General features: G+C 49.7%; 1 protein-coding gene across 1 annotated transcript in view; it reads left to right on the top strand.

Moving 5' to 3' along the window:
• Window positions 1-13,769, top strand: part of ASB14 (ankyrin repeat and SOCS box containing 14) — a 453,165-nt gene that overhangs the window by 345,480 nt on the left and 93,916 nt on the right. The window contains exon 8 of the mRNA XM_069643678.1: window positions 7,457-8,000. Coding sequence (XP_069499779.1) covers window positions 7,457-8,000 — 544 coding nt within the window. The remainder of the gene's footprint in view (window positions 1-7,456; window positions 8,001-13,769) is intronic.

Below are 13,769 nucleotides of genomic sequence, written 5' to 3'. Positions count from 1 at the left end.
CCTCAAAACCATTTCATGATCCACATAATTGCCGATGGCACCGCTGTCGATGTAAGCTTCAATTGCATGTAATCGATCCGGATTATCAGGGCTAATGAGGACCATAGGTATCACGAAATGCGAGGTCACGGAACTGGTTTTCACGCTCGGCAAGAGGACCTCTATTCTTGTCGGGCGAGGTTGTTTCCCTGCTCAGAGTTTGTAACTTTGGTAACTGCAGCTCCTACTGCCTTCTTGGCAGGTTTCACCGGACAGTCTCGAAGAAAGTGCCCTGAGTTTCCGCAATAGAGGCATAATTGCAACTGTTTTCTCCTTTCCCGCTCCTTTTGTGTTAGAGGACCTTTCAGACCCCCTATTTGCATGGGTTCCCCGGAGTCTGCTCCTTTGGAAGGAGTTGGCGGTTTGGAAAATACTCGAGCATCAAACTTGGAACGATCGGCCTTCCTGTTCTGCAGTCTGTGATCTATTTGAACGACTAAGTCTATATAGTCCGAACAATCTTGTGGGGGATTCACTACTTGGGCTAACACATCTTTGAGCTCTCCACATAGACCTCTATAAAACAGCGTAATCCTTTTGTCCTCAGGCCATTGAGTTTCCACTATCAGTCTGTTGAAAGACGCAATATAAGCCAAAAGGTCTTGATTACCTTGTCGCAACGAAAGAAGCTCATTGTCCAAGGCCTGCCCCTGTGAATGTCTTGCGAACAGTTTTTCCATACTGAGCTGAAAAGCTTGAAAATCATGGAGGACCGGATCATCTTGATTTACTAGAGGGATCGACCAGTCTGCCGCATTGCCACTAAGGTACGAAAGCACGAAAGCTACTTTAGCTTGATCAGTTGGAAAGGCTGCTGGCCGGCATAAGAAATGCAACCGGCACTGATTGATAAATACTGCAAACCTCTTTGGGTCACCAGAAAATCGTTCGGGCGGAGCCAGAGGTACATTCCCAGGTAGGTTGATCTGCACTGGATTCATAGAGGATGTAGAAGGAAGATTTCCCCCAGATGCGGGTAACGGGGTCTGTCCGGCTTGTGACTGTAGCAATTTTCTAGCAAGATCATCTGTTCGCTCCTTGGCAATAATCAGTTCCCTTCTTAGAGCGTTCGTTTCCTGACGGGCTGCATGCACTTCTGCCCTTAGTTCCCCAAGTAACTGGGCTAGCTGGTCGGTATCCGAGGTTTCCATAGCGCCTGGACGGGAGTTTTGTGGTAGGCTTTGCGTTCTGTAACGCTCACCTGATTCCCGTAGAGGCGCTGGTCTTGACTGGGCGTATACCGTATCTTCAAAGGTGATGTGTAACACACGGCTGGCTCCTTGGGCTGGACCTCTGTGCACTGTATGTCTGCCTCGAAGGGTAAGATGTCTGCAGATAGAAAATATGGGATTAAGGAACTGGGTTATTGAATGGCTCTCTCTTCTTCCCTTTCTCTTCTCCTGTAGAACCCCAAAGGTTAACGCTCTCACCTTAGGTAAGTGAACGCCGTGCTCTCCATCTGCCTCGGGGCAGGGTGCTGTAACCAGTTTCTTCACTGGATAAGGGGAGCAGGCCTCTTGACTTCAGAGGACTGCTGTCCGTCGTTGACTGCACGAACGGTAAGTTTCGAGTAATTCTAATGTCTTTAAAGTCTTTAGTAATGATGTTTCTTGTTTTGCAGGGTTCCGGCGATGGCGGATGACGGGCTGAAGTGAGTTGAAGATGGAGCTCGTGTGATGAATAGAAGCGCCTGGAAGCACGTAAGTAAGCGCTTGTTGCCTGCTTCACGATGCGCACTAACTGTCTTTTTATTTTGCAGGTACAAGTTCGGAGCGGCTGCAGGGTGCCGGAATACCCACTGGGTTAGATGTGGAAAGGAGTAATGGCACGTGAGTATTAAAGTTCCCCAATGTCTTTAAACGCACCTTGTTTTGTCTTTCAGATGCGGGATGCAGCGCCGAAGGCCTCCGGAGCGTGCGAAGAGTTGGTAAGCTTTTGTCTTTCAGATACCGGAATGCAGCGTGAGGCGTTGGTGACAGCCGATGGACCAGGTCAGTGAAGAGCTGTCACTGAAGACCGTACTGCTAACCTGTTCTTTCTTGTCTTTATAGGTGTTTCTGAAGACTGGATTCAGGATGGTAAGCCTTTTTCCTTAGGCCCAGGATCAGATGCAGAAGACACGATGAGCTTTCTGCTGCAGAGGATGCAGAATAACGCAAAGCAAGATTCATCCATCGGGTGTGGTTTAAATAGCCTCCTGTAGTGCTTAGGTGTCTCCTTCCACAGCCACGCCTAGGTAAGAAAAGAGTTCCTGCTTTCCAGAAGAGTTCCAGTGTTCTGAATCTAGGGGGTGGCTCCTGCCCCACCCAACAGGAAAAGTAGTTCCAAACAGAAGAGGATCAGAGGCTCAACTGGCAGGCAAGTAAGCAGCATGGTCTGCTGCAGGTAAGTCCACCCAAGCATTATGAGCCCGGCGCTTCCAGCGCTGGGACTGGGCATATTTATGAGCCTGGTGCCACTGGCGCCAGGACTGGATCCAAAAGGTCCCAATTGGGACTGGTTGGCACTCGGAACCTGGGTTATGGATCTGCTTCCAAGGGAGTTGGGAAAACCCTGACCTTTTGGAAGCAGAGATCATGACAAGCTGACAGATCAGGCAGCCATCTTGCCTGCGCCCCCTGGTGGCCTCTGTGTTCCGTTTTTTAAAAAGTAATTGTAATTTTACTTCAGTTGATGTTTGCTGACTCAGGGGGCGCAGGACACGTTTCTTAAAGTCTATAGACATAGATAGTGAAGACGAAGTGATTGAAGGCATATTTGGCGGTGTATTTACAGAGTCACTCTTACCTACATCAGCCACCATATACTTGGCCTCCTTAGACTCCTTTGATGTTTTCGTGCAGGGATTTAAGCGTTGGCATCGATGGTAATGAAGTCGAGGGCTCCTCGATACGTTGTTTCATGCTGCCTGTACACCGACCTTCTTCCTCTTCTATAGTCGGACTCCGTTCCTCTGCTCCCAGTGCTGCCATGACTGCCAGACTGCAGTACTCTGCAGCACTCCGTGGCTGCTCCGCGGCCCGAGGGGGGTGTAGTAGTGGGTCCTCCCATCACAAGCCAAAGACAGAGTAGACAGACTCAGTGTAGAAGGTAGCACAGGTTACAGCTCAGGAACGACAACCAACTGGATTGCCAGACTGCAGTACTCTGTCAGTACTCTGTAGCACTCTGCAGCCGATCTGCGGCCCGAGGGGGCTTAGTAGTGGCTCCTCCCACCACAAGTAAAGACAGGGTAGACAGACTCGGTTTAGGAGGTAGCACAGGTTACAGCGCAGGAACCACAACCAACGGGACTGCCAGAATGCAGTACTCTGCAGCTCTCCGTGGCCGTTTCCGCAGCCCTAGGGAGGTTTAGTAGTGGGTCCTCCCACCACAAGCCAAAGATAGAGTAGACAGACTCAGTTTAGGAGGTAGCACAGGTCACAACTCAGAAACCACAACCAACAGGACTGCCAGACTGCAGTACTCTGCAGCACTTTGCAGACACTCGATGGCCTGAAGGGGGTTTAGTAGTGGGTCCTCCCACCACAAGCCAAAGACAGAGTAGACAGACTCAGTTTAGGAGGTAGCAGAGGTTACAGCTCAGGAACAACAACCAACGGGACTGCCAAACTGCAGTACTCTGCAGCACCCCGCTCATGTTTTTGACGGACAGAGTTGGAGTTGGGCAGGTGAAGAGCTTCAGTCACTGTTAAGCTGGAGCCAGTTGTCATGTATTCAGTCATGAATAGCTGTAATAGTTTCGTGGAGGATATTGGAATTGGAAGCAGGATCTTGTCCATCTGATTACAGTTTGGATGTTATCAGAAAAAGAATAAAAGGAGAGGTCAGGGGACAGATTAATGTTGGAGAGAAGGGGCTATTTATTATTGCTAAGGAATATACCTTAGCTGGTTAAATCCTACTTTGCGTGGTTATGGTATCCTCATGTGCGTCTCATTACTCCTGCTCGACATCTTATCAGTCCTCCTAGTTCTCGACCCGTGTTTATAATTAGCGTGCGCTTGTGTCATCAAGGCGTGCCATGCAGCGTGCCTGCAGAACCTAATTACGTGATTTGTTAAAACGTGATGCCGTGATTCGTTAAAATAGCAAGTGTATGTGAATGTCCCTGTCCGGGTGATAGTTGTTAGTAAGAAGCCTACTTTATTATCGTTTGTTGTGTGCATTAAAATATAGTCGGTTATTAGTAACTTATAAATTAAAAGTTACTCTTTCTGCTATGATCATTTATCGTAAATTTCATGTCGCTCTGTCGATCTATTAGTGAATCTCATTCCCGTGTTCATTTGTTGGTCCATGCTAAACAATTAGGAATGAATAGTTTAACCGGATCAGAACCGGATCAGAACTGGTTAAACTATTAATTCCAAAATGCAATATCCTCTGAACAAGGGATAATGAGCTCCTATGTTTGTGAGGCAGGAGGGTGCATGAGGGGATTGGTAGGCAGTGCATGATGGATGATGGGGAGTGATGGAGGATTTTGTATGAGGAGCCACATTGTATAGGGGGGTGCCAAGGTGGATGAGAATCAGGAGGATTTCTACAGGGTACAAGTGGCATGGTTAAAAGGGGCAAGGAACGGATAGGGAGCCTGTAGTTTGCTAACATGGCGGTAAAATAATATTAAAAAATACAACATTACACATGTCAAACTAATAAAAAAATGTCTGGGGAGGTCAGGGGTGATGAGGATGGGATGAGATATTGTCATAAAAAGCCAGAAATCTGGTGTTGTTTCATCTCCGACATCCGCGAGCAACTCAGATGTTCGGGACATGCCTGCATATTTCTGCATTATAGGGTCGGTGAAAAGGAGTTTTTTGATGGCTTATAACTTTGGCGCCACTCAATGAAACTGCATGGAAATTTGCAATATAATTTTAGACCCAAACCCGAATGGTTCTGCAAGGTTTGGTGCTCTTTTGCCCAGAGGGAGAAAAATTAGAGAGGGGTCCCAACATTTTTCAACGGTTTATAAATTTGGTGTAATTTGACTAATCTGCACAAATGTTTGCAAACAGATTATAGACCCAACCTTGAATGTTTGTGGAAAGTTTGAATGGATTTTGTCAAGTGGGGGCTAAGTTAAATGACAATTATTGTATGTAGATTTTGATACGTTTGAAAAAATAAAACATGGTAGAATTTGCAGCAAACTTGTGCAAGGAGAATTGGCAAGGACCCGAAAGCATGGTTTTGCAAATGTGTCTAAGTTTAATTTTTTGAAAAGTGTCATAATGTAGGTATAACCTGGCCACTGGCCATGACCATTATGGACTGCCAATGCGCTTAAAGTGGGCATGGCCACCAGCGACCGGCTATGTGGTAAGTGTTTCGCAATCGGTATAGGTTTGAATGGGAAAAAACTCTGTCGCTACAGCCCGAAGTGCTGGATGTGATTGCAGCAAACTTGTGCAAGGAGCATCAGCAAGGACCTGAAGGCATGGTTTTGCAAATCTATTTTTTCCAAAGTGTCAAAATGTAGTGATATGACTTTGGTGCCTGGGCAGTGGGCCTGGCCCTCGGCAAGGACAAATGTGTTCTCTGATGTACTTATTGGGGCATGCAGCATGCCCCATGGATTTTGGAGACTGACTAGGGCTGTAAGCCATGAGCACTGGACATTGGTCACATTATGAGGGTATAGTGGGCACTTAACTGGGATGCAGGGTAGATGCAGTGGATAGCGGGGGTGGTTTGGTGGGGCTGGGGTCATGTTCGAGCTTCATGCCCTAGGCAAGTCAACCATGACTTGCATTCCCAGAATGCGCTGCTGATAACAACACACATCAGTTTGCGTTGCAAAAATATGTTTGTTAAAGGAGGTTTCTAGTTCTTTCATGATTGTAAAAAGAGGAATTATTAATAACTTTTATACAGTAATGTCACATCATGAAACCTTTTCTGTAATGAAAACCTATGAAATTCTCTGAAACAACTTTGTTAAAGGGACCTTATGGTTAAGTTGCACTAAAAAGCTCTATCAAATTCAGTGAAAAGACTTTGTTAAAGGGACGTTATGGTTACAAGTAACATTGAAACCCCCAAGAAATGTGCCAATTCCATACCTGTTTTCACCCTTGTTAGGGATCATCAGTGCAGTATAGTCCTTTTTAATCCCACCTTCACTTTCTTGGTGCTGTGTAAGCATGACCAAATGCTCCAACCACAAGGCTGGCAGGACTATACTGCACTGATGATCCCTAATAAGGGTGAAACCAAGTATGTAGTTGTCCTGGCAGCCTTTCAAATGTCTGTCTTGGGTTGATTAAGCTATTTATAAAGTATCACTGCCCTCTTAGACAAAGACAATTTCCTGGAGAAAAAGATTTGCATTTGGGCTAACTTGCATACCCACAATGCCTTGCTGTTGTGGCTCAGAACTGGAGGTGAACTTCCAGCGAGGGCTACTAGGTGGCGTTGTGGAATGTGTGACTTGGACTTGGATGTATATATGTTCGCAGAAAAAACATTGTTAAAGGGACGTTATGATTAAGTTGCACTAATAAAATTCTATGAAATTCAGTGAAAAAATGTTGTTAAAGGGACATTATGGTTAATTTGCACTAATAAAAACCTATGAAATTCAGTGAATAAATGTGGTTAAAGGGATGTTATGGTTACAAATAAAACTTAAAACCGCCAGAAAATCGCCAGTTATGGTAAACTAAGCAACCATAACTCGCGCCACCACCGTACACTGCTAAGACTAACACCCAAGACTTCAAAGATGACATCACAAATGGCATTGAGGACATTACTGATTGTAGCTGCTCTCTGATCGGTTCAGAGGTTTCTGCAGACCCCGAAACAGTTAATGAGTCCACGGACCGGATCCAGATATCACTAATTGATTTTTACCTACTTTTTGGCCATCTTAAAAAAACTACTGGACGTATTTACACCAAATTTACAAAAGCACGCTTTCGGGACCAAGCCGCTGATCCTAGTGCACATTTGGTAAAAATCCATCCAGCGGTTTTGGCTGTAAGCACGGGCAACATTGTTTTTCCATCTCGTCTATGGGGGTTTCCACACATTTTGGCCACCCCCTTATAACTCCCCCCTGGACGTAACCGCACCCAACTTCGCAAGACCTTTCTGAGGGGGCCATATACTTTATTTCCAACGTTTGGTGAGGATTCGCCTGGGGGGCAGAGTTATAAGCCACCCAAAAAGTGCTCTTTCTATGAGTTGAGCAACTTAACCATAACTAAAAGGCCAGTACTGCAGGCCCTTTAATATATACACAAACACACACATTTGGTAGTGGCCAATGCCTTGCATTTTCACGGAGCACTACAACAGCTGTGCTTATTGCACTTAAAAATAATACAGCCAATGACCTGTACCATATCTGTCAATGATCTGAACTAGATAAATGCAGTGACATTCATTTCATCTTTTTCAGAGCTTTGAAGACATTGATCCCAGTGACTAACTATTCTGCCATCAAGAGAAGTGGAATTAGCCCAGTTCACTCTGCCGCAGCAGGAGGACACCCTCAGTGCCTCGAGCTTCTCCTCAAATCTGACTTCGATGTCAATTTCATGCTGGATGCACGAGTCCGGAAAGGCTATGATGATCAGAGGAAGTCGGCCTTGTATTTTACTGTTGCTAATGGAGATACCTACTCGACTAAGCTGCTTCTGGAAGCTGGTGCTCTGCCCAACCAGGACCCTGTGAACTGCCTGCAAGTGGCCTTAAGAATGGGCAACTATGAGTTAATAAATATGCTGCTTCGTCATGGCGCAAATGTCAATTACTTTTGCCGAGTTAACACCTTGCACTTCCCATCAGCCCTCCAGTACACCTTGAAGGATGAAGTCATGTTGAGGATGCTGCTCAACTATGGCTATGACGTACGCCTATGTTTTGATTGTCCTTACGGAAATAAGGACCACACCCCATATGGATTTGAAGGATGGAGTTCTCCTGTTATCAAAGACACCATGGTACTAACTAAGATGTTATTATTTAAACTTAAACTGTGGCATATGATCTTCACTATAGTCCTCTTTTTACATCAAAGGCATGCACATTTTATACTTTTCATTTTGTTCACCTTAGAAGTGAAGTTTAGGGGCACAGTTTGCATGATATACGAATGGCTATGTTTAATTTGGTGATGATTAACGTTGTGACCCTAATTGTAACTAGATCTAACAAGGCCTGATGAAGGAAAAATGTATCTGAAATGCATTGGCCGTTAATAACTAGTTAGAGGCATCTGCACAAGCAGTGATTCTGAAATCGTTTAATCTGAAGAGTAAATTCTGAATGAAATTTAAAACTACATGGTTTGAAGAAATTATTACAATGAGACAAAAAGGATTTAAGTGAATATACACCACATATCAGTGGTCACGAGAGTGCAGCCCACACCGCTGGCTTCACAGCCAAGGTTTTGTACAGTTTCAATTTTCAGTGCCATTTCACGGAGGCTCTTTTTTAGTGGGTTTGCACCCCAAATGTTACAACCAGTTCGTAAATACGTAGTTAACCCGAAGGAACAGTAAGTTGTGCGCACTCACCTCATCACAGTTTGGATGATAACATTCCTCAGCACGTGTCTCGAGTTGGAATTTGTTATTTTCTAAAGTAAAACTATTCTTTGTCTAGTGATTAATTCATTATTTTGTATTGGCGATCTCCAAAGGACTTCAGCAATGGGCAGTCTGCAAAGATAGCTACCAGTAAAAACCTGCTAGTTCGTTGCTAGTTTCCGGATAGCAAGATTGGGAAAGTACCAACGAATCTTTATTTTCAAAGCTCTTCACTTAAGACAACTTCAATACAATTTTTCTCTTACATAGGGTAAATTGTGTTCAGGTCCATTAAACTAATAATTGTGGTTAAGTACATATACATTGTAAGGTGGCGCTGTGGAGCAGCCCAAGATGGCTGCCTAGCTCCTGAGCTCCGTGTGGGACTGGGCGACATCCGTGTATATCTGCGGCCACACTGTGCGTTACATGCTCATCTCGGCATCACCTTTGCCCCACACCTCAGCGCCTCTGCCGAGCGAAATTCCGGCTCCTCTACGACCCCGGGCGACCTAATTCGGGGTCCTGGACGGGGCGGCCTGACTCCGGCTCTCTCCTCCGCGGTGTGCGCGGCGCCGGCCCGAGGCCCCCCCCCTTCTCGGGGCCTGGCACCTCTCCTGTGCGCTCGATCGGGCGGACTGCGGCCCGATCCGAATCGCGGCGGCCTCCAGATGTCCTGGGTCTGACACCCCCCGGGAGCGGCCTGACTGGGGGCCCGTGCCTGGCAGCGACGCGGACGCGTCCCGGCCCTCCGCAGGCCGTGAGAGGACTTCGGCTGTGGTCCCTTGCTGGGGTGCGCCCCCGGAGGGTGAGGGGCGGCTACCGGTTGGCCCTACATCCCCGCCCGCCCCCCCCGGGCGGACTGCGGCCCGCTGGGCGACTCGTCAGCACACCAGGGCCACCAGGTCCCCGCACGTGACTGGCTCTCTCCCACGTAGTGGGCGCGACGTTGGCCCGAGGCCTTCCCCCTTCTCAGGGCCCTGCACCTCTCCTGGGCGCTCGATCGGGCGGACTGCGGCCCGATCGGAGACGCGGCGGCCCCCGGGCGTCCTGGGCCTGGGCCTGACACCCCCATGAGCGGCCGTGGCTGGTGACGACGCGGATGCGTCCCGGCCCTCCGCCGGCCGTGTGAGTGCCTTGGCTGTGGTCCCTTGTTGGGAGATCGGGGGGGTGCGCCCCCGGAAGGTAAGGAGCGGCTGCCAGTGATCCCTACATCCTCGCCCGGCCCCCCCGGGCGGACTGCGGCCCACTGGGGGGCCCGCTGGCACAACCCGCTTGAGACTGGCCTGGTGGCGCCCCCCCCCCCAGATTCGCTTCCCGGGTCGCCTGCCTCTGCGGCCGGTCCTCTCCACACTGTGGGCCCTGGGTACTGCCCAACACCAGCACACCCCAGTCAGCCCCGCTGGGCCCTGTTCTCCTTTACCCGAGAGGCCCCCACAGCTGGGGTTCTCCCCCCTGGTATTTCCCCCGCACTCCTCTCTCTGACATTGGGACCACCGCTTACTCCACCCTCGTGCACCAACCCACGATGCCTAGCAAGACCAAGGGATCCTCCAAGGGGGGGGCCATGGATAGATTCGCAAGGGCTGTCCAGAGGGAGGAGGCTGACCGGGCCTTACTTATTACTGAGGAGCTGGAGAACAACGTTTGCCCCTCTCCTGCGGCCCCTGACCTGACCACGATCATGGAAGCTATGGCCAAAAACTTTGCTTCCTTTCACGAGAAGCTTGATGATATCAATGCCAATGTTGCCTCTTTAAAGACACGGGTGGATCAGGCGGGGACCAGGATCACGGACGCCGAAAACCGTATATCAACTAATGAAGATGCTATACATGCGCTACAAGGCACTGTGGCATCACTGTCCCAAGATATGCGGAATGTGAAAGCAAAGTGTGAGGATCTCGAGTCGCGCTCCCGCAGGAACAATCTGCGTATTATCGGAGTGCCAGAAAACGCTTTAAAGGGTCGCATGGAAGACGCGGTCGAATCATTGTTGAGGTCCCTCCTGGGTGACCCCGCCATGTCCCCATACTTCACCGTCGAGCGCGCTCATCGGGCTCTGTCACCCAGACCCAAGCCAGGGGACATTCCCAGACCCATCATAGCCAGGATTCTCAATTACAGAGACAGAGATCTTATCCTCCGCCTGGCCCGAGAGAAGGGAGACCTGCGATTCGAGTCTCACACAGTGAGAATCTTCCCGGACTTCTCTGTAGCGGTCCAGCAAGAGAGGCGTCACTTTATTGGAGTCAAGAAACTACTCAGAGAACGGAATGTCCCCTATGCTATCCTGTTTCCAGCCCGTCTCAAAATCACACACAATGGGAAATTGTACTTTTTCACTGTACCAGAGGAGGCGGTGAAATTCATCGAGGCGCACCTACCGCTTCCCAGCCCGGCGGGAGCTCAGGCTGAGGATGTCTGAGTCGATGCCACACACTAACTGGCCTGCTCTATCTTGTCCGTGGTACTCGTCAATCGGAACGTGGTCATTGTAACAATTCACAACAGTCCTATGGTCTCAGGCCCCCTGTGTGCCTAGCCGGGCGAAGTGCTCAGCTGGCTATGATGGCCTGTCTTCTGATCCGGATACTGCAGAACCTGTCACAGACGGCGTTGCTGTCATGCATATTTGTCCTTAAAGCCGCCCACACGGCCACAGCACACCTCGCTGCATTTGCAATGTTCTTGTTTTTTTGGTTCCCGCTGCTTTGGTGCCCCTGTTGGGCATGGGTAGGGTGTCATCCCTGTTGGATGTCGCCCCCCGACCTCCATGCTCTGGGGAGTGTCGGGTTAGCTGGAGATATCTGCGGGGAGGGGTGGGGGTTTCACACTGCAAGTTGGGGGTGGGCAGTGAGGGTGGGACGCGGGTGGGATGGGGATTGGGGACATGCTTTCGAAAATGGCAGTGGCGGACTGACAGCAGGTTGCGCACCGGATCGCAATGCTCTAATTGTACATCATTCTGTTTCTGCATTTCAGCATCTGTGGTGGGATGTTCACTAAGCTTAATGAGATATATCTGTCCGCTTCGGTCATGGGCACTCTGTCACTGGGAGATCCGGTGACCATTGCACTGGGGGCCGGTGCTGGGGGGGGTGGGATCTGGCGTCCTCTGACGTTGGATCACTATCTCTGGTGTCTCCGCAATGGGATGTTATTGATTGGGATACTAGTATGGCTGTGACGATAATGACATGGAATGTCCGGGGCCTCAGCAATTACACCAAGGGTCGCAGGATCATGGCTTACGCTAATAGGCACCACTGCAAGGTGTTACTCCTGCAGGAAACACACTCCACTGGCCCGTTGGCCAGAAGCATTGCGCCCACATGGGGTCCCCTCAGGTACTTCACGACCTACTCAACAAGGGCCCGTGGAGTGCTGACACTAATTCATAAGTCTCTTAAATTCTCTCTCCACAGAAGCTATATTGACCCGGGGGGGAGGTACGTCATCCTCCATTGCGCCATCGCTGACAGAGATTACCTACTCGTTAACACTTATGGCCCCAATGTAGACTCCCCTGAGTTTATTGATCAGGTGGTGTCCATACTCCTGAGATACGTGGGTGTACAGATCATCTGGGGTGGGGACATGAATTTTATCTTAGACCCTGCCGTGGACAGGACTGGCTCTGCCCCCAGACCCTTAGCGAGCGCAGCGCGCAGGCTCTTGACACACTGCAAGTCACTGGATATCCTGGACAGTTGGAGAGCTCTCCATCCGTTAACGCGGGAATACACGTATTATTCATCGGTACATGACAGCTCTTCTAGAATTGATCTGATCCTACTGTCGGCCCAACTCATTGGTGGGGTTTCAGATATTCGTATACTTGCACGAACTCTGTCTGATCATTCACCGGTCGTACTGATCATTAACATGGGCTTCCAAGTCCCCACCATGAATACTTGGCGCTTTAAATCGGCCGCCCTGCAAGACATCGTTTTCAAGGCAGACATTCTGTCGGATATTCGGTCCTACTTTGAATTCAACTCGCCACAGGACACCACCCGGGGGGTCCGCTGGGACGCCTTCAAGGTTTTCATTCGGGGGGCAGCCATCTCTAGGGAGTCCGGGGTTCTCAAGTCCATTAGGGCCTCCCTGTCGCGATCTGAAGCCAAATTGCGAGATCTTGAGCGGGCCCACCCCACCTCTGTTGACCCTGTCATCCTTTCCCAGATAAGTGAGGAACTGAAGCAGTTCAACGAGCAGGCCGGCAGGGAGGTGCAGTACTTTAGCCGACCTCAGGCGGCGCGGAAATACGGTGAGGGGGACAGACCTGGTAAAACTCTGGCCGCCCTGGCCAGGGGGGAGTGGGGGCCAGCCCAAATCACCTGCGTCAAAGGTAGCAATTGGTCGACCCAGTGGTTGGACCAACATATTTTAGAGACCTTCACAGACTTTTACTCCGAACTGTACTCGCAGCCACCCGAACATAGCGAATCGCTAATGCGCGAGCTCCTTGCCCAGATCCCCACCACTGTCGTCTCCCATGCTACAAGGGAACAGCTAGATTCCCCTTTCACCCTGGACGAAATAGTGGAGGCCATTTCCAGCCTTCCGAAGGGTAAAGCACCGGGCCCCGACGGGCTTACGGCCGAATTCTTTCAGGAGCACGTGGCCATATTGGGCCCCGAATTGCTTGAGGTCTGGAATGAATCCCTGCGCCTGGGCTCTCTTCCCCCATCCCTACGTGAAGCTGTTATCACGGTTCTCCTTAAGCCTGGCAAGCCGCCCGATGAATGTGGTTCGTATCGCCCCCTCTCACTCATGAACCTAGATACGAAGATCTTCGCCAAGGTGATTGCCAATCGCTTTCTCCCGGTCATGCCTTATATGGTTCATGAGGACCAGTCCGGTTTTGTCCCTGGCAGATCCACATCACACAATATTAGACGGCTGTTCAACGTAATGGCCCGCATAGACCAGAGCGTGAGTGCCGTTGCGGTGACATTGGATGCCCAGAAGGCTTTTGACATGGTTTCCTGGAGATACATGTGGCTGGTTCTGGAAACCATGGGCGTCGGTCCTGGAATGATCTCCTACATCAGATTATTATACACCTCCCCGGTTGCCAGGGTCCGCGTCAACTCTCAAACTTCTACACTGTTTCCACTCTTCCGGGGTACCCGCCAGGGATGCCCATTCTCCCCAATTCTGTTCGCCCTT

Source organism: Ambystoma mexicanum, chromosome 2p (genome assembly GCF_040938575.1).
Source record: "Ambystoma mexicanum isolate Mex_15411 chromosome 2p, UKY_AmexF1_1, whole genome shotgun sequence".
In the NCBI taxonomy this organism is placed as follows: domain Eukaryota; kingdom Metazoa; phylum Chordata; class Amphibia; order Caudata; family Ambystomatidae; genus Ambystoma; species Ambystoma mexicanum.
The sequence above is the reverse complement of the archived record's forward strand: the minus strand, read 5'-3'. Positions and strand labels throughout refer to the sequence as shown.